Raw genomic sequence first — 23095 nt, 5'->3', positions numbered from 1 at the left:
TGTTTATAATATCTTCGCTTTTTTACCTGTGTCTGTCAACAGTCACGCTTGGAGGCTTTGAATGATCTATGCTGCTTAATTCATGGGCGCGCTTCATCAATCCACTGTTTTTGCCTGAATCGAGCCTTGCTGTTGTTGTCGATTACATCACGGGGGCAGTTGGGTTGAGCCTAAATATTGAATTTGATATGCGGTTAGTGACATGATGAATTTTGAGAGTTTTAGTTAATACGTTGCTGAGAACGTCAGGGGATCCAATATTGGTATATGTGCTGCTAAGGCCCCGTTTACTGCTTCCGTATAACATATGTTCTAACACGCTACATTGCTGTTTTTGGATGGAACTGGCCGATATATTACTTTCCCGCAATATAAAACCGGGAGTATTTAGATGTTTAACCCTCAAATGACAGTACAAATCAATTTGCAACGCATCATGTCGAACATAAGGACTTGTCGGTGTAATTTTGCAAGACAAGACCAAATAGTTGCTGCAAAAACTTTAAATCGTTTTTTTATTGTAAATATCACTAAAGCGTATCGTTTACCAAACCAGTAATTATGATCAATCAATTTCCACTCGCATCATAAATGATATACTACGCTACTACTACGCTGTAGCGAACTTCCTGGTTTGAATTTAACAGTGTGGATTTATGAATTACACAAAATTTGTTGAGTTTAAAGGTTGAAACAAAAAGAATGCAGATAAAGGCTCGACACGTTCTTTTGAAAACAATATTATTCGTTTTATTTGGACTTTATATGTGCGGTGGTAAGCTGAATATTATATTGTACTTTCAAAATTACTACGAGTTTAACACCAGTTCTGTACTTAAGAGATACGTAAATACTATAATAGTATGTTGAAATTCAAGTAATCTTTATAACAAGATATATATAGTACAGAAAGTCGTCTCTCCGATTTAATTTGAAGAAGTGTAAACGAGTACCAGTAAAACAATAACGTATTTTTATTAATCGCGCTGCAGAAAATATATAGTTGCCCATTATGTACTTCAAAGTGTTATGACATGTTTTTGCATTAACTTAAGCGGCAGGTACTTCTTTTTTGTTTACATATATTCCCTAACAAGAGATATTCGACGATAAGTTTGCATATTTCTATGACTCTTTATGGATTAATATTTGAACTAATAGTACATGATAGCTCTTCAAAAATACGAATTCGCATGCAGAAAACGGTGATTATATCTCGTGTTTTTATAATATATCGACGTTAAAAGTGAAACACATGAGTTACCAATATTTTTATCCTTTCGCGATACATCACATCCATAAACACCCCGATCTTCTTGGTTGGGGTAAAATATTATACTCCGTCATTATCTCTTATCTGTTTGACTGTATATAATTAGTTTCAGTAAGGTATTGTATATAATAATCTTAATGTAAAGCATAAGCTTCTAATTATGGTATGTGTTTCGTGATGAAATTATGGATAACTAAACACAACGTTAAGGTTATGTCATGAGTAATCAGCGTAACGTACGGCGTAAGTGATGTGTTTCAAATCACTTTTATTTACATGTCGATATATTCAATTATTCGTCCACGTAAACATGTACAATTTTGAAATCTCGTTAACCTTGTTTCAAGTAAACCAATTTTGTTACGTTCGGATTTATTGTAGGACTAAGACTCTCCCTTAAACATTCTATCTGACCAGTACACATTCATAGACCAAACAGCACATTCATACTGTCGTAAAGACATAAGAAAGCATGAACCGTACTTTTTATAATGGGTCTCCTCGAAAAGTACGGTTTACTTGTATATCATTGGAAAAGCACTTTGACTCAAACTCAAGCTGTATCTTCCGCGTATGTATTACGTTTCTTTCTGCTCCGTTATTAAGCACATTTAACAACTTTGTATCATTCCCCTTGTATTGATTAGCTACAAATCGGTAAATGAAAATTAAGAAGCAATTTGTAAAACGATAACTCATTTTACCTTATTTGACCTTTACGTTTATTTACTTAAGTATATGATTTTGATATCGTTGAGTCAACTGAGCAGCCGTAATGAAGTGATGATTTGTTTCGACTTTTGAAGGTCATACCAATATATTATATGATTCAAAGGTTCCCGATGTGATTCCAACTGCACTGACTGTGACAACAGTGCGTTTTCTGGATCGTGCCTTGCGTGCAAGGACGGCTATTATCCAAACCAGTTAAATTGTCAACAGTGTACTTATCCAAATTGCAAAACATGTTTTAAAGCGTCAAACTGTGACTCCTGCAAAGACGGTTTTTGGGGTGAAAAATGTGATGCAAAATGTGCAGAAGGGTGTGTTGATAGAAAATGCAATACTACTAACGGTTTTTGTTCTTGTCTTACGAACTTTTACGGAAATAAATGCGATGGACAATGTTCCGACAATTGCGTTCCTTCCACTTGCTTTGGTGATAGTGGTAATTGTGTATGTAAACAAGGTTATTTTGGGGTAGCGTGTCGCTCACAATGTGGTATGAATTGCACTGATTGTACAAATAACACGTCATGCTCATTGTGTGAAACAGGAAAGTTCGGTGATAAGTGTCAATCCTATTGTCAATGCCATGGCAATGCAGAATGTGATATTATAACAGGAGAGTGTCTCCCTTGTGGAAAGGATCTAGACTGTTTGTCTTGCAATAATAACGTGTGCACTACATGTGTTACAGGAAAATATGGAATTCGATGCGAGAACACCTGCTCGTCTACTTGCTATGATGTGTGTGACAATCAAGGGAATTGTCAGTCGTGTATGTCAGGGTATCATGGTCATCAATGTGAATTTGAATGCAATTGCGAGTTCGGGTGTGATCAACTTCAAGGCCACTGTTTGAATGAAGCTTGCCCAATAAACTGTAATGGTACCTGTGATGTTTCTTCACAGACATGCTATTCATGTAATCGTGGTTATCACGGACCAAATTGCAACTTTAATTGCCCTGATAAATGTGCTGATTCACGTTGTTATTCAAATGGTAGCTGTTTGTCCTGTGAAACGGGATATTACGGTAACAGTTGCAACACGGAATGCAAACAGAGCTGTAAGAGTAATAAATGTCGTCAAAATGATGGATTATGCGAGGTCTGCCCTGCGAACTGTGTATCATGTGAGTCCAACACCGCTTGTACCCGTTGCAAAGAATCTAAGTATGGAGAAATCTGCCATTTATCTTGCAATGACGAGTGTACAGATAAATTGTGCAATATCAAAGGAGTATGTTATAATTGTTCTTCGGTATCTGCTTTTGGTAGTTACTGCAATTTAACATGCAATCATGAGTGTTATTTGTCTTCATGTGATAGATACACAGGTGCCTGTAAAAGCTGTAAAAATAACTCAGTGTTTGGAATGTTTTGTAATGAAACATGTAGTCCGTATTGTCTTGGTAACGAATGTAAACGAGCGAGTGGCGTCTGCTTAAACGGATGCAGTGACGGTTACTTTGGAACTAAATGTGATCAGGAGTGTTCTCAAGGATGTCGAAATAGTTCAGGAACAATATGTGATCTAGAAGGTACATGTCTTGGAGGATGCACTGAAGGATACCTTGGCCAAAGATGCTTTTCAGGTACAAAGTTCAAAGAGTTTTATTATATAATTAGCTTGCAAAGTATCGAAAATAAAGATATCAACAGTAAATTTTCTACTGAACTGAAAATAACACATTGATATATCATAGTATTTGTTGTAAAAGCATAAAGAAAAATGTATATACCGAATATTACATAGGTTGTGTTCGTATTCAAAGTGTACGTATTCGGAATGTTGCATGAGATCTTAAAAACACACCTTATTATGTTAATGATCAATGTTTTATTTTTCACACGGATGTACCCAGTGTCCTGATTGTTTTAAGACCGTTTACGGGATCTGTTCAAATCCCATGTACGACTACAGTGAGATATTAGTAGGACTATATAACGAAATATAAAACTAGAATAATATGGATATACTGTATTGGTGAACATATTAACACAGACACTATCTTTGGTAACATTATCACATATATTCATTTCATGGAAGCTAACCGTCAATATAATTTTAGGCATAAGGTAATAACAAAATCCCGCAAACTACAAATTTTATTCACATGGTTATATGTTACGAGTATAAATACAGATTGCACTTAAATGGCGGTATTGGTGGTTTAATTTGTAATTATAACCATAAAATGGTTGCATATAACACCCCCGTAATTTTTTATACCCCAACAAAAGTTTAAGGCTTAAATGCTATACAATTATCGACATTTTACTGGTCGAGAGTCAGCGTTGTGCAGTTGACGGTGACGAATGAAGTGTTTCACTGTTACAGCCTGACTTCCTCGTTTACGTCTTTTTAAAGCTGCACTCACACAGATTGAACATTTTGCCAACTTTTTATTTTTTGTCTTGGAATGAGCCCATTTTTGCGAAAATTCATGGAAACTAGTAAAATAAGACTGCTGACAACAAATTAGATTGCAGATTTTATATTAAAGTTCAAAAATTGATGTTTTATGCATTTTTCTTAAACCGTTAGTAACGGTTTAAGCCATAAAACATTAATTTACAAACAGAAATATAAAAATCTACGATCTGATTTATTTTCAGCAATCTTATATCTTTGGTTTGCAGATATATGCAAAAATGTGGGTAATCCAAGACAAAAAATAAAGAAGTTGTAAAAATGGTATATATATGAGAGTGCAGCTTTAAAGATTTTTAAATTGCATTGAACAAGTTAATTTTTTGGACTTCATGTTTCTGTTATAATGTTCTAGTTTCTTTTTTTAAAAAAAGGTGAATTTCATTTATTAAAAGCGTTTGTTTCGTTTACGTGGTACTTGACTAATGATTTGCAGGTCTTCAAGTAGACGTTTCTTTTCAAAATTGTAGTACTGTATATTCAATATACTGTAATTCGTTTTTGGGTGATTATATCAATAGTATGTACAAATATAGATCAAACCGGTTAACAATTAAGGATGATGAAAACATTGTTGAATATAAGTATATACCAACGTCTATAATGTAACTGGATATGCCCTTATATGTTATTCTTAAATGTGATCAGAATTAAACCCATTCAAAACTGCATTGGAAATTCCTTAATAATTTAGTGCATAGCATATATTATTACACAATTTCACAAATAACACAATCACTATTTTTCGGTTATTACATATATTTATAAGCGTCAGTCTTTTCTGTTTGTTACTTAACAATGACAACATAAGATATTCATCATATGCGAATCAAACAACATGTTACCATGTATATTTTACTTGAACCTACTAGGGGATAAAAGGACTAGTCTTCTTGTTTTAAACGTTTCTTGTTTATTTTTCAACGCACGCTATTTCATGATTCGATCGATTCACTTTTTCTTAACAATAAACCGGTTTGAAATGGTAATGGTTACATACAACTATATATGTTACTATATCTCTTCAGCACACAACAATTCCCTTCAAGTACATCTTATTCACTTCCAAATACAAGAACAAGGCTTCCCTTGTTCAAATTTTACTCTGTAACCCTAGAAATGGCGGGATGTTTACTTTCATATGTATAGTAAAGATTTCTTGGTCACGATGAGAATAAATTGTAATATTTTATAACACTTTAAAAGAAAATTATTCAGAAGAATTTATCAAACACATGACATATTGTATCAGTGTTCAAAGCTGAAACGATTGACAATGTTCACGGTAATAAAAGCAATTGTAACTATTTTCGGGGGCCGGAGCAATCAGAATCCATAGTCAACCATATATTGTTCCGTTCAGTAGATTTGCGTCTTACATATTTCGTTTTTTAACTGTTTGTATAAGATAAGAGCAAGAACAGAAAAAGAAAAACACACCTTTTCGTAGAAATACATTAAAGAGCAATTTGTTTAAGTTATTTTTAATCTAAGACTAAATCATGTTCCTAGTGTTTTATTTTGTCTTTTGATAACACTAAATTTAATTAACAATTCCAAACGTATATATAGTTGATGTCAAGAATAGAAACAATTTAACCAGATCCTTTACTTGAATTACCCTAGTCATCACCAGTACAAACACATATTTAAGTAACATTCTTTTACGATAATCACTTCGTTTGTTTACTTTTATCGACAACGCATGGAAACTTCCGTATTAATAGATAGGCGTTAATGATGAACCTGGTAGCCTTGCTGGTCCTTAAATTATGATCGGACACCCCGAAACAGCATGCGAGATTGATTATTCGATTCTACTTTCTATATCCATTAATTTGTTAGGGAGCTGCTCCATGGTACTCTTTTAAACACACTGCACGAGCACTTCTTCGAATGCAAATAATCTAATGAAAGGGCGCATTTTAAAGGTTTCTCTCTACGTTTTGTTTTCTTTTTGCTATAAGTAGTAACATATGTATTATTAAGACATTAAAAATGAATAAGGAATAATTGAAAATAAACGTAAAATGTATTTTATCTTTAAACACACAGATAGGCCATTTATCCAAAAGAATGAAAATAGCAAAAGCCCAAAAAGGAATATGGAACGACAACCTTATTCTTTATTCAAACAAGAATAATGGACATAAACGATGAACATTGATGTTTTCAATGTTCTATTTTTTACGAGAAAACTACGAATTGTGATTATAAATGGTGAACTTTCCTTTTTTTCTTTTTTGACAATAATTATGCAGCATTAATCTTTACAGAACTGTTGTAATAATGAATTATGTATTTAAGCAATGCTTAGTGTTTAGAGTCTTTTAAACATGTTTCGATATTTGACGAAATGACAATGCAACATTAATCTACACCGACTGTCTGCACAAATATTAGTCCTTTTAAGAGTTACTTGGGTCTTACCGTGCTATAAAACACATGAAACTTCAAACAATGAATACGGAACGTAATTCGATTTTCTTATTTAAATGCTAATAAAGAAAACATGCGATGATTTATGTCCGTGTTGACGAACTAATTATGTGACAATGGTCTTTACATGTATTATCTATTTAAGCGATTCTCATTTTTAAGCAGCATACTGCAGTTGTCGTACAATGTGGTATTCCAAAGTCGCCTATACGCGTGTTAAAATCCGAAAACCAATACTAAAATATGGTTTCATGTTCATTTGTTATAGAAACTTTTTATTCGTAATATGGAAATTATTAAAGTAGGAAACCTCTAATCACTTATTAGTCTTTAAGACTGGTGGGTGTAGAATACTTGTTAAGAACAAATATTATTCTTCCATTGCAGCAGCCGTCGATCACATTGTCGATTACATTGTACCAGGAAACGTTATAACAACGTCTCATTATTCTAGATTATTAATGATTACATCATGGGTTTTAGACGGCCGTAACCAGCAAACTGAAGAAACTCACTCTGGTTCTGTGATCGGTGGAGCGGTTGGTGGTGTGCTTGGCGTTTGTGCTGTCGTAGCGCTAGTGGTGGTTGTCCTGGTATTGAAGAAAAAAGGGATTATTTGGTAAAAGTTTCTTCATGAAATCATAACGTTAAGGCGATAAAGAATTACACTATGTTATATTTCTCGTAATACTGAACTTCAGCGCTGTGTTTGTATCATTTTTATTTTTCGATTGTTATTGGTTCTTGGTTCTATTGATTTTAAAAAATGTTAATGTACGACGGTTAAGAATCAATATTTGTTAATGATATAAAGATAGGGATATGCAAAAGTCAAATAGAAAGAAGGCAAATCGTTGAACTCGTTAGCTCTGGTTCTGGAGTAGTCAAAAACTGTATCGACTGCACTACTTGGGACTCATACGAAGAGGATATTCGATTATAAACGCATGCCTTAATGGCGGTGAAATTTGTCAAGTTGCATTGTGTTGTATAGACAAATTGAATATTCAGTACTTTGGAACAAACTTATAATGTCGCATACGGTTCGCGTAAAAGCTGTTTGGTATTTAGAAGTGTTAAACGGTCCAGTTGACCCTTTTCTGTTTTACATCGTTGTCAAATATTAAATTAGAGCGAATACGCCGGAATGCCCATCCAATTGATAGTTTAACGTCTTCCTGCTGATTTTCCATACAGGAAGGAGAGCAAGAAGACGTATGAGGATATATCACCAGGAAGAAGCCAAGATGAACCCTACACAACATTGGCATCTGCGAGCACGAGTATACACATTTTGTTCCTTGAAGTTTTGTTGTACTGTCAGTGTATAGTTAATACATCATAGTAAGAATTTCAGTGACAACATGTTATTCCTTATTATTTGAACTTTTATCAAAAGCAATGCTAACTGTGACTACAGTTGAGTTTCCTGGTACATTTCAAAGCATTGCCTTCGAATATCACAGATATCAGGATATCATTTTATATACCCTTTTCAGATACATTGATGATTTGAAGGTGCTCATTTTGGCGCCTGAATTTATCAAGTTAAAATGGTATAGAGAGTATTCAAAAATGTTTTGGACAACAAAATAATGATCATAAGCAAATATAATAGTTCCTATATAAAACAATCTTAAATCAAATTACGCGGTAGTACAAACTTATAAAAACAAATATTAAACCAATTCAAACTATTTTTGTTGGCCAAAATGTATGAGATCGGGAGCTTTGTTAATACTTGCATCCTTCCATACTAAATGTTTTAGATGCTTAGTTAATAATCAGCATCATTTCCGTTACAGCCGAGTACGAAATACCCGATTCGGAGCCAAGGTCCGAGCTGACCATCGAAGGTGAAGACAACAGGGTGTATTACAATGATGAGAGGGCCTACTACAAGAATGTCGGGGGAAATGTTCATAAAACATGAACACAAACAGATAGAGCACATGTGTTTATAGTATTTTTCCACCGGTGTATATGTTCACAACCGCTTACTTATTGTATCAGCGCTATGTTTGGTTTAGATTTAACTGCATTACGAGGTAATCCATGTACACTGCACAAATTATAAAAATGTTTCGAGTCATTAAAAACAAATTGTAGGTCTACACGAACGTACCTCATGCTATGTGTTTTTTTCATGCAAAAAAGTCTCATAGTCTCATGCTTCTGTAATGGGCAGAGTTATGGGGACTAAATGAAAATGCAAAGTATTGAAGCTGTACATGTTAATGCTTGAACAAGATATCTGATGGTCCTCCTAGTGGTTGTATTAATGCAGTTTTAGCTGACTTAGTCAGAAACCCTATTAAAATGATATGTTGTTTACTATGATAACATTGGTTTTTGATGTAGGTGGTCAAACAAACAATAATTTGTATACCAATGGGTTTGAATATATATGGGAACGACAAAATGTTGGTATTCAACAACTGTTTGCATATCAATATGTTCAACGAAACAAACCAAATAGCACTGCACCAAACGAATGGTCGCTGATCAAACACTAAACACTAAATTCACCCAATAGACAGTTATTGAACAAAACATACACTGCAAAAAACCAAAGAGGACTGCACCAAACGAATGGTCGCTGATCAAACACTCAACACTAAATTCACCCAATAGACAGTTATTGAACAAAACATACAGTGCAACAAACTAAACAGACACTGAAGAAATCAAACGGACACTGAATAGACAAAAATAGATACTGAACAAACGAACAGCATGCAAACACTAAACAAACTGAACACATGCTGATACAATATACATAAAACTAAACAAAAAAAACAGGAGCTGAAATGGCCGAACCAACACTGAACATATCAAATATACATTGTTTAAACCACACACATACAAAACAATTCATGTAGACATTTAACAAACGAACATACACTGCAAATTCAAACTGATATTGAACAAACAAAATATACACTCAAACAAATCTAGCACACTATGAAACAAACCAAACGGCCACGGAATACACCACATAAAAACAGACAATAAATAAAGCAAACAGACGCTTAACATCAAAAGGACAATAAACCATACATACAGTTAGTGTACAAACCGACACTGAACACGACAAACACTGAACATGTTAAACTATACGCAATACACTAAACACTGAACAAATCAAACATGCACCTAACACACCAATCGGACACTTAACCCGATATTAACTCAACAAACATACACTGAACAAACAAATACTTACTTAACATACAAAGCTGATATTGAACAAATAAACAGGCAATACACAAACCATACAGACACTCATGAAACAAAGTATTTGCTCAACACACCGGACAGATACTTAAAATATCATACAACTATTGAACAAGATGAATTAATGTTAACATACAAAACAGACACTTAACAAACCACATGGCCACTCTACTCAACAATCAAAAACTGAACGAAACAAACTAACTCTTAACAAAATGAGTCAAACTGTACTAACCAAGCAGACAATGAATACGTATGAATTCCAAGGGGATTTAAGCAGTGTTTAAGAGCAGCTAAGCTTTACGGGCTTACAAAATGCCCTAATTTCTTAGGTTCTTTACAATATTTACAAGCAAAGCCAACCATCTGTTTTCTTTTGGAACATTTTTTTAAAGAGTTATGTTATCGTCAAATTCAATGACTTAGTTTACATTTGGACCTTATACAAACATAGTAATAAAAATACACCTGTAAGTATGTCTGTATGTATTTATCTACTGTTAGTACCAGGTACTATTAATTAACTACTACGTACCTGACGGCATTGTTTTAACAGTTGACGAAAATACATGGCAAACCTCACCCAATATCGACCTATGTCGGCCAATACAAGTTTCTGCCGTTTTAATTGGCTACTTAACTCGCCAAATACGGGATTAGAGGAATGGATCATTTTCAACTCACCCTAATATTTTGAGACGAATGAGATAAATGTTGAAGCAAAATGTTGTATTACCCAGTTTTTAGGTCATATGATGTAACTTATTACCGTTGTTGTATTCTTATATTCAACAGTGTATTTATTACTTTAATTGTTAAAATGTAATCTTAAACCAATACGGTGTAACGTATAAATATACATTTTTATCTTCACCCCATAACGAATCCTACAGTATAAAAATTTAGAATAACAACAGGAAACGTCGTCCATAAGACTTGCAAACATCAGTAGTCAAGTACAATGTTAACGAAACAACCGCCGTATAAGTGTGAAATTTTTGAAAGATTTTCATCTGATAAATAATATATTAAAAAGGTATGTTGAGATATAAATCATAATGGAGTTGCCATTTGTAACCATTTCTTTACAAATTTAATACAAATACAAATTTAAATTGCCGAAACCTTTGTTTAAGCGAGACATTCATATCGAAGAATTTTAAAACCTACAATTCAACAAACTATCACAACAATACGACCCTTTAACAAACTCATATACTTAAGTAAAAATACATAACAATCAGTCCAATTGGATTAATGTTAAAGGGACTAGACACCATATGAAACCATTGCAAGGAAAAAATAGCATTGTCAAACACTTACATAAAATTGAAATCGTTGTACATTTGAGCCACGCAACACCGTTCTGTCGGGATCTAGATGGTGGTAGGCTACATTGGGGCGTTGCTGAAATGTTCATAATATTCTTCTGCATCTTATACAATACCGCGGTGGAAGCATGGGCAGGGCGAAGATCAACTGTTATTTAATTGTTTTATTGGCGGTATTTCAACAGACAGCGAGGGTAGTCAGTACTAGTTGACAAGAGCGGTAATAGCGACAATTACAAGGGTAAAAATACTGTAAAAACAACGGCGATGGGGCATACATCAAAACAGACGAAGAGAACAAATGACGCCGACTGGTGATGTTGACGTCGACGGCCGAAATGACGTAGGAAGCAGAAATATCGGCCACCAAAACGTACACAGAGGTTTGCATATATCTGGTAAAACTACATGTAATGGCAACAGTGAATGTAGAAATATCATTTTGCTTTAATAACCACATTCAAAAATAAAGTACATAAGTTCAACTTTCGCTCTTATATGAAAACCATATATCCTTTTGACAAATGATATGTTAAGGCTCATCGATATTAAAAATTCATGGTCAGATATATTTTCAACAGTTCGATGCCACATGAGGCTATTGTCTTAATTGTTTCCTCATGCAAATAAGTGGATACAACTGGATTATGCCATCAAGATGATGCATTGTGAGGACAATGACAAAAACGCTTGTTTTGCTTTTTTACAACCTTCGTTAATACTGCATAATATTAATATTGTATCTTATATTCGAGTCTTGCTCTGACAGTTTGCGTTAAGTGAGAAATGTGTCCCAAAATAAACTAACAACTGGCGGTACTTTTCACATTTTTCTTATATTATAACGGTCGATTTCTATAACCATAATTGTCAATTTTCCACTCAATGCAGTTGTGTTGCAATAATTCAACCATGCATTGCAAGTTACAAGGGAGATAATGATACAAGTAAAATATTATCTGCAAATATAGAATTAACTTCCATGGTTAAAAGAACAGAGCATCCTTGGTTGCTATGGTCCAGTTGATAGACAGATATATACAGTTGTCAACATTCCTCCTTGTTTGACGGATTTAAAGATTGCGATTGCTTCTAATAAATCAATGATGCATATAGTCTCATGCAGGTTAAATGCAGCAGTGCCACAAATTAATTTTATCTGAAAGTCCTGTTATTGGCTTAACTCAAACAATGCTGATAAAATGTTATATAAACCCTTGCAATTATTTAACTAAAATATGGCACCAAAGAGACAGGTCTATTGATACGCGGTTGGGTTATAAATTTCGTCTTTATTTTAAAGCGGGATTATTAAACTGGCTTTCCAATTAGCATGATACTTCTCCTATGCCAGAATGAAATTAAGTAGAGCCGCCATGCATTACATCTTTAATTAAAATATGTTCTATTCCTGGGCTTTTACCCACTTTAATGACTTGATCGCGCACTGTACCTGCTCAATGTATTAGTCCGGTCATAGCTATTCATTTTTATCACAGTTTTTTAAATATCAGTCTAGCTTTTTCACTGTAATTGTATCATTATTCGGCATTAACGCTTTCATAAAATAGCGTTTGCAAACTTTGATAAGATTTTCATCCGATTTTGATATCATTTTCACTGTCATCTCATTGCTAATGAATTTCCTCCTGCTGCTTATCAGCAGCTTCCAGTACAAATTTTAATCAAGCTATGCCGCATGTAAACCATCACAAACTTTTGTTTTATAATATCTTCTCATTTTCCCAGTCACATTTGGCGGCTTTGTATGATGTATGCTGCTTAGTTCATGGGCGCCCTTCATCAATCCACAGTTTTTGCCTGATTGAGCCTTGCTGTGGGTGTCGCTTACGTCACGGGGGCAGTAGGGTTGCGCCTCATAATTGAATAACTTGTTCCAATTATAATATCTAACAATATATATGTTCAAGATAGCGGTATAATAAAATCTCCAGAGGACACTGGTGACCATTTTAGCACTTACGTATAAATTGAATTTAAATCTCTAAGAAATAATTGTTACAAGAGAAAGTTATATAAAAATGGAAATTACGATCAGCTTAATAATGACATTAATGAGTATAACTGGTCATTTATTGATCAAAATTTGGTAGATGATGCATGTTGTGCTTTCACAAAAGCTATTATTGAGTAAGCTGAAAAACATATTCCACGAAAAGAAGTAACTATTAGGCCAAATGATAAACCGTGGTACGACTCTGTAATACGGAACTTTTCTCGAGATAGAAACCGACAAAAACGTAAAGCTATAAGAACAAAGTTACCTAGCGACTGGAATAAATATAAAACACTTAAAAACAAGGTTAATAACTTGATAAAACATGGAAAAGAATCTTTTTACGGAAATTTAGAGAATTCTTTAAATGATATGTCTCAAAATTATTCGAAAAAATACTGGAAAACAATAAAAACACTTGGAAAAGAAAATAAGGACTGTGAAACAATTCCACCCTTATCATTAGATGAAAACAATTATATATTTACTGATAGAGATAGGGCAGACGCACTTATTTAATATTTTACATCTATTTCTACAATTGACAAAAATGGAATGGAATTACCTCCAATTGGAATTAAGGTCTGCTGAAATTATTAGTAATTTTGAAATAACAGAATTACAGCATGTTCTTATAAGGAACCATTGTGGTAATCTTAATTTTGACCTCTATAATAGCCATTTGCTTTATAGCACTAGATGCCAGTGTGGTTACCCAGTTGAAGATGCAGAGCATTATTTCTTTAGGTGTAATCTTTAAACTCAGCAACGTATGTCCATGTTTCGTGGAACACGTGCGTTTCACCCACTTAGCATTACGTCGTTATTATTATTTGGAAAGCCCTAACTCTCCGACGATGAAAATATTCTATTATTCCATTATGAACACTTATTTATAAAACACTCTTAACGGTTTACGGATTAGCCCCTTCTTTAATTATAACTGAACCAGGCTGTTTTATTGATCAGTTTACAACATTTATATTTATATTTATCGCCAAATACTTATCAAGTTTACGTGCTCATGGGGAAGATGTTATTAATGTTGTTAGAACTTGTCAACCCATTTGCTTTTTGTATATGCTATATCATTGCTGTAAATACCGATCATGTTGAAAGAAAAAAGGCAATGAAATATGTTTAAATCAAATTGAATTTGATATGCGGTTAGTGAGAGTTTTAGTTATCACGTTGCTTAGAACGTCAGGGGATCCATTGTTGGTCTAGGCGTTGCTCAGACCCCCGTTTATTTCTTCCGTAACAATGACTATTTTTGACAGGCTACATTGCTGTAATTGGATGGAGCTGGCCGACATATTACTTTTCCGCAATATAAAACCGGGAGTATTTAGATGGTTAACCCTCAAATGCGGTACATGAAAGTACACCTCTGCTCTATATCACTAAAGCGTATCGTTTACCAAACCAGTATTTAGGATCAATGAATTTCCACTCGCATCATAAATGATATACTACGCTGTAGCGAACTTCCTGGTTTGAATTTAACATTGTGGATATATGAATTATACAAAATTTGTTGAGTTTAAAGATAGAAACAAATAGAATGCAGATAAAGGCTCAACACGTTCTTTTGAAAACAGTATTATTCGGGGTTCTTTTCGGATTTTATCTGTGCGGTGGTAAGCTGAATATTATATTGTACTCAATTTTAAAATCAATTTGATTTGTACAACAGTTTTGTATTTAAAAGATACGTAAATACTATAATAGTATGTTGAAATTAAAGATAAGTATAGTACAGAAAGTCATCTCTTCGATTTTATTTGAAGACGTGTAAACGTGTACCAGTAAAACAATAAAGTATTTTTTTAATCGCGCTGCAGACAATATATAGTTGCCCATTATGTATTTCTAAGTGTTATGACATGTTTTTGCATTAACTTAAGCGGCAGGGACTTCTTTTTTGTTTACATATATTCCCTTACAAGAGATATTCGACGATAATTTCGCATATTCCTATGACTCTTTTGGGCGTAAATATTTGAACTAATAGTACATGATAGCTCTTCAAATGTACGAATTCCCGTGCAAAAAAACGGTGTTTTTATCGCGTGTTGATCACTGTGGCTTTATAATATATCAACGTTAAAAGTAAAACACATGAGTGACTAATATTTTAATCCTTTCGCGATACATCACATCATTGAAACCCCCGGTCCCATTTCTTCCTCGTCAGTCTCCACATCTTCTGAAACATCTTCTTTTCATTTGCTTATAACTCGGAAATGATAAGCACTTCTTGGTTTGGGTAAAATAATATAATCCGTCATTACCGTCATGTATAACTAAACACGACGTTTAGGTTACGTCATGATTAACCAGCCGTTAATTACGGCGTTAGTGATGTGTACCAAATCACTCTAATTTACATGTCGATAAATAATGGTTTTAGATGCATTTTTGTTATTCTAAACAAGTAATCGTTCACGTTAGCATGTACGTTTTTGAATTCTCGTAGATGTTGTTTCAAGTAAACTTATTTTGTTACGTGCAGATTAATTGTAGGGCTGACACTCTCCCGTAAATATTCTATATTGACCAGTACATATTCATGTGCCCAACAGCACATTTGAAGTGTTGTAACCACACAATAAAGCATGAACCGAACTTTTCATAATAGGTTCCCTCGAAAAGTACGGATTACTTTTATATCATTGGGAAAAACAACAATTATGGTCGCTAGACTAATGATTTGATATCAAGCAAATTGTGTTTACCAGAATAAAAAGCACTTTGACTCAAACTCGAGCTGTATCTCCCGCGTATGTACTACGTTTCTTTTTGCGCCTTTATTTCGCATATTGTAAAACCTTTAACACATATCACTGGTATTACTTGGCTACAAAGCCATAAACGATCGTAAAGAAGCAATTCATAAAATAATAACTCATTTTACCTTATTTGACGTTTACGTATATTCATTTACGGATATGATTTTGATATCGTTGAATCAATTAAAGAGCCGTAATGGCAGCTGTTTGTCCTGTGTATCGGGATATTACGGTTACAGTTGCAACATGGAATGTCAACAGAACTGCGCAAGTAATAGATGTCATCAGAATGATGGATTGTGTATGTTCTGCCCTGCAAACTGTGTATCATGTGAGTCCAACACCACTTGTACGCTTTGCAAAGACTCTAAATATGGAGAAATGTGCCATTTTTCTTGCAACGAGGAGTGTACAGATAAAATTTGCAATATCAAAGAAGTATGTTATAATTGTTCTTCGTTATCTGCTTTTGGTAGTTACTGCAATTTAACGTGTAATCATAATTGTGTTTTGTCTACTTGTGATAGAAATACAGGTGCTTGTAGTAACTGTAAAAATAACTCAGTGTTTGGAATGTTTTGCAATGAAATATGTAGTCCGTATTGTCTTACAAACGAATGTAACCGAGAGAGTGGCGTTTGCTTAAACCGATGCAGTGATGGCTACTTTGGAACTAAATGTGATCAGGAATGTTCTCAAGGATGCCGAAATAATTCAGGAACAATATGTGATCCAGAAGGTGCATGTCTTGGAGGATGCACTGAAGGATACCTTGGCAAAAATGCAAATCAGGTACAAATCTCAAAGTGTTTTAATAAATAATTAGCTTGCAAAGTATCGAAAACAAAGATATCAAAAGTAAAATTTCCACTGAACTACTGAAAATAACACAGTGATAAAACATGGTATTTGATGTAAAAGCATAAAGGAAAATGTATTATATTGACTATTACATAAATTATGTTCGTATTCAAAGTGTACGTATTCGGAATGTTGCAGATCTTAAAAACACACCTAATTATGTTAATAACCAATGCGTTCATGAGGTATAATTAGAAATATAACGATATAAAACTAGAATAATATGGATATACTGTTTTGGTGAACATATTAATATAAACACTATCTTTGGTAACAGTATTACATATATTCGTTGCATGGGAGATATTAATAACAAAATCCCGCAAAATACATTTTTTATTCACATGGTAATATATTACGAATATAATTACGAATTGCACTTAAACGACGGTATCGGCGGTTTAAATTTGTAATCATAACCATAAAATGTTTGCAAATAATAATTCCGTAATTGTTTATACCTCAACTAAAGTTTAAAACTTAAATGCTATACATATATCGACATTTCACTTGTCGAAAGTCAGCGTTGTGCAGTTGACTGTGACGAAGGAAGTGTTTACTGTTATAGCCTGACTTCCTAGCTAATGTATTTTTAAAGATTTTCAAGCTGCATTGAACAAGTTAATTTTTCGAACTTCATGTTTCTGTAATAATGTTTCTTTTTTTTTAAAGTTGAAATTCATTTATTAAAAGCGTTTGTTTCGTTTACATTGTACTTGACTACTGATTTACAGATCTTTTAGTAAACGTTTCTTTCCGAAATTGTTGTACTGTATAATTCGTTATTGAGTGAATATATCAAAAGTATGCAGAAATATAGATCAAATCGGTTTAAAAAAGCCGGTTAACAATAAATAATGATGAAAACATTGTTGAATATAAGTATATGTAAGTAAATACCAACGGCTATAATGTAACTGGATATGCCCTAATCTGTTATTCTTAAATGTGATGAGAATTATACCCATTCTATCAAAACTGCATTGGCAAATCCCTAATAATTTAGTGCATAGCATATATTATTACACAAAGTCACAAATAACACAGTCACTATTTTTCTGTTAAAACAGATATTATATTTATAAAGTTTGTTACTTTGCAATGACAACATAAGATATTCATCATAAAAGTATGCAAATCAAACGAGAATTCCCTTCAAGTACATTTATTCACTTCCAAATACAAGAACAAGGCTTAACTTTTTAAAACTTTACAACACTAGAAATGGCGCGATGTTCACCTTAATATGTATAGTAAAGACTTCTGGCTCTCGATGAGAATACATTGCAATATTTAATAACACTTTAAAAGCAAAATATTCAGGAGAATTTATCAAACAGATGACATATTATATCAGTGTTCAAAGCTTAACCGATTGACAATGTTCACGGTAATAAAAGCAATTGTAACTATTTTCTACACGGTGAAATCGGAGCCCCTAGTCAACCATATATTGTTCCGTTCAGTAGATATGTGTCTTACATATTACGTTTTCAAACTGTTTTTTATTAGATAAGAGCAAAAACAGAAAAAGAAAAAACACACCTTTTCAGAGAAATATGTATTAAAGAGCAATTCGTTTAAGTTATTTTGACCCTAAGACTAAATCATGTTCCTAATGTTTTATTTTTGTCTTTTGATAACACTAAATTTTATTAACACTTCCAAACGTATATATAGTTGATGTCAAGACTAGGAACAATTTAACCAGATTCTATACTTGAATTACCTTAGTCATCACCAATAAAAAAGATATTTAAGTTACATTCTTTTACGTTAATCACTTCGTTTGTTTACCTTTATCGACACCGCACGTAAACTTCCGGTATTTATAAGTTGGCGTTGATGATGATCCTGGTAGCCTTGCTGGTCCTTATTTATGATCGGACAACCCAAAACAGCGTGCGAGATTGTTTATTCGACTCTACTATTTATATCCATTAATTTGTTAGAGAGCTGCTCCATGGTACTTTATTAAACACCTTTTGTGGCGTAACGCTGCACGCGCACTTCTTCAAATGCAATTATTCTAATGAATGGGCGCATTTGAAAAGTTTCTCTCTACGTTTTGTTTTCTTTTTGATTTAAGTAGTAACATATGTATTATTTAGACATTAAAAATGAATAAGGAATAATTGAAAATAAACGTAAAACCTCTTTCATCTTTGAACACACAGATAGGCCATTTATCCAAAAGAATGAATATAGCAAAAGCTCAAAAAAGAATATGAAACGACTACCTTATTCTTTATTCAAACGCGAATAATGGACTTAAACGATGAACATTGATGTTTTCAATGTCCTATTTCTTTACGAGAAAATTACGCAAACTTGGTGTACACAAAAGCATTGTCTATTCAAGCGTTGCTTAGTGCTTAAAGTGGTAAAAAGACGCAGCAAACTCCGAATACGGAATAAGGAATATGGTTATTTATTCCATATTCAATTCGCGAATTATGAATATAAACGGTGAACTTTCCTTTTTTTCTTTTTTGACAATAATTATGCAGAATTAATCTTTACAGAACTGTTGAAAGAATGCATTATCTATTTAAGCAATGCTTAGTGTTTAGAGTGCTTTAAACATGCTTCGATATTTGACGAAATGACAATGCAACATTAATCTACACCGACTGTCTGCACAAATATTAGTCCTTTTAAGCGTTACTTGGGTCTAACCGTGCTATAAAACATATGAAACTTCAAACAAGGAATACGGAACTCAATTCGATTATCATATTCAAATGCTAATAAAGAAAACATGCGATGATTTATTCCAGTGTTGACGAACTAATTATGTGACAATGGTCTTTACATGTATTATCTATTTAAGCGGTTCTCATTTTCACGCAACAGACTGCAGTTGTCGTACAATGTGGTATTCCAAAGTCGCCTATACGCGTGTTAAAATCCGAAAACCAATACTTAAATATGGTTTCATGTTCATTTCTAAAAGAAACTTTCTATTGGTAATATAGAAATTATTCAAAAAAGGAAACCTCTTATCACTTATTAATCTTTAAGACTGGTGGACGTAGAATACTTGTTAAGAACAAATATTATTCTTCCATTGCAGCAGCCGTCGATCACATTGTCGATTACATTGTGCCAGGAAACGTTATAACAACGTCTAATTATTCTAGATTATTAATGATTTCATCATGGGTTTTAGACGACCATAACCAGCAAACTGAAGAAACTAACTCTGGTTCTGTGATCGGTGGAGCGGTTGGTGGTGTGCTTGGCGTGTGTGCTGTCGTAGCGCTAGTGGTGGTTGTCCTGGTATTGAAGAAAAAAGGGATTCTTTGGTAAATGTTTCCTTATGAAATCATAACATTAAAGCGATAAAAAATTACACTATGTTATGTTTCTCGTAATACTGAACTTCAATGCTGTGTTTTTTTTCATTATTATTGTTCGATTGTTATTATAAAGTTCTTGGTTTTAATGATTTTGAAGTACGATTGTTAATGTACGACGGTTAAGAATCAATATTTGTTAATGATATAAAGATAGGGATATGCTAAAGTCAAATAGAAAGAAAGCAAATCGTTGAACTCGTTACCTCTGGTTCTGGATTCAATAACTGTATCGACTTCACTACTTGGGACTCATACGAAGTGGATATTCGATTATAAACACATGCCTTAATGGCGGTGAAATTTGTCAGTTTGCAATGTATTGTATAGGCAAATTGAATATTCAGTACTTTGGAACAAACTAATAATGTCGCATACGGTTTGCGTAAAAGCTGTTTGGTATTTAGAAGTGTTAAACGGTCCAGTTAACCCTTTTCTGTATTACATCGTTGTCAAATGTTAAATTAGAGCGAATACGCCGGAATGCCCATCCAATTTATAGTTTAACGTCTTTCTGCTGATTTTCCATATAGGAAGAAGAGCAAGAAGACGTATGAGGATATTTCACCAGGAAGAAGCCAAGATGAACCCTACACAACACTGGCAGCCGCGAGCACGAGTATACACGTTTTGTTCCTTGTAGTTTAGTTATACTGTCAGTGTATAGTTAATACATCATATTAAGAATTTCAGTGACAACATGTTATTCCTAATTATTTGAACTTTTATCAAAAGCAATGCTAACTGTGACTTCAGTTGAGTTTCCTGGTACATTTCAAAGCATTGCCTTCGAATACCACAGGAATCAGGATATCATTTTATATACCCTTTTCAGATACATTGATGATTTGAAGGTACTCATTTTGGCACCTGAATTTTTCAAGTTAACATGGTATAGAGAGTATTCAGAAATGTTTTGGACAACAAAATAATGATCATAATCAAATATAATAGTTCCTATATAAAACAATCTTAAATCAAATTACGCTGTAGTACAAACTTATAAAAACAACTATTAAACCAATGTAAACTATTTTTGTTGGCCAAAATGTATGAGATCGAGAGCTTTGTTAATACTTGCATCCTTCCACACTCAATGTTTTAGATGCTTAGTTAATAATCAGCATCATTTCCGTTACAGCCGAGTATGAAATACCCGATTCGGAGCCAAGGTCCGAGCTGACCATCGAAGGTGAAGACAACAGGGTGTATTACAATGATGAGAGGGCCTACTACAAGAATGTCGGGGGAAATGTTCATAAAACATGAAAATGTACACAAACAGATAGAGCACAGCTGTTTATAGTATGTTTCCACCGGTGTATATGTTTACAACCGCTTACTTATTGTATCAGCGCCATGTTTGGTTTAGATTTAACTGCACTACGAGGGTATCCATGTACACTGCACAAATTATAAAAATGTTTCGAGTCATTAAAATAATTTTGTAGGTCTACACGAACGACTCGTTCCAACATTTGTATTATATACCTCATACTATGTGTTTTAAAGTTGTTCATGCAAAAATAGTCTCATAGTCTCATGCTTCTGTAATGGGCAGAGTTATGGGGACTGAAGTATATGCAAAGTATTGAAGCTGTACATGTTTATGCTTGAACAACATATCTGATGGTTCCTCCTAGTGATTGTAATGATGCAGTTTTAGATGACTTAGTCAGACACCCTATTAATTCCATGTCTGCTAGTTTTATAAATACGAAGAATGATAGATATGTTAAAAACGTTAAGATATGTTTTTAAATATGATTACATTGGTTTTTGATGTAGGTGGTCAAATAATAATAAATAATAACAATTGGTATACCAATGGGTTTGAATATATATGGAAACGACAAAATGTTGGTATTCAAACACTGTTTGCATATCAATATGTTCAACGGAACAAACCAAATAGCACTGCACCAAACGAATGGTCGCTGATCAAACTCTAAACACCAAAGTCTCCCAATAGACAGTTATTGAACAAAACATACACTGCAACAAACCAAACAGACACTGAAGAATTCAAACAGACACTGAATAGACAAATATAGATACTGAACAAACGAACAGCATGCAAACACTAAACAAACTGAACACACGCTGATAAAATATACATAAAACTAAACAAAGAAACATGAGCTGAAATGGCCGAACCAACACTGAACACATCAAATATACATTGTTTAAACCACACACATACAAAACAATTAATGTAGACATTTAACAAACGAACATACACTGCAAATTCAAACTGATATTGAACAAACAAAATATACACTAAAACAAATCTAGCACACACTGAACAAACCAAACGGACACGGAATACACCACATAAAAAACAGACAATTAGTATCATTAAATAAATCAAACAGACGCTAAATATCAAAAGGACAATGAACCATACAAACAGTTAGTGTTCAAACAGACACTGAACACGAAAAACAATGAACAAATTAAACATATACGCAACAAACTAAACACTGAACAAATGAAACATGCACCTAACACACCAATCGGACACTTAACCATATAACAACTCAACAAACATACACTGAACAAACACATATTTAATTAACATGCAAAGCTGATACTGAACAAATAAACAGGCAATACACAAACCATAC

At 33.5% G+C, this 23095-nt stretch overlaps 2 protein-coding genes across 2 annotated transcripts; both read left to right on the top strand.

The window, feature by feature from the left end:
* Window positions 1–648: 648 nt before the first annotated feature.
* On the top strand, window positions 649–17151 carry LOC128205999 (multiple epidermal growth factor-like domains protein 10). The gene is made up of 6 exons (XM_052908118.1): window positions 649–775; window positions 2694–2930; window positions 7355–7490; window positions 8069–8154; window positions 8677–8777; window positions 16438–17151. The coding sequence occupies exons 1-6, from the start codon at window positions 703–705 to the stop codon at window positions 17068–17070; spliced, it is 1266 nt and encodes a 421-aa protein (XP_052764078.1). The 5' UTR covers window positions 649–702; the 3' UTR covers window positions 17071–17151.
* Window positions 3108–9227, top strand: LOC128206302 (uncharacterized). Its single transcript, XM_052908671.1, has 4 exons — window positions 3108–3593; window positions 7355–7490; window positions 8069–8154; window positions 8677–9227. The coding sequence occupies exons 1-4, from the start codon at window positions 3374–3376 to the stop codon at window positions 8802–8804; spliced, it is 570 nt and encodes a 189-aa protein (XP_052764631.1). The 5' UTR covers window positions 3108–3373; the 3' UTR covers window positions 8805–9227.
* Window positions 17152–23095: the final 5944 nt, after the last annotated feature.

Source organism: Mya arenaria, chromosome 10, assembly GCF_026914265.1.
Source record: "Mya arenaria isolate MELC-2E11 chromosome 10, ASM2691426v1".
Classification (NCBI taxonomy): Eukaryota; Metazoa; Mollusca; class Bivalvia; order Myida; family Myidae; genus Mya; species Mya arenaria.
Note: the sequence above shows the minus strand (reverse complement) of the source record. Positions and strands in the feature narration are given on the sequence as shown.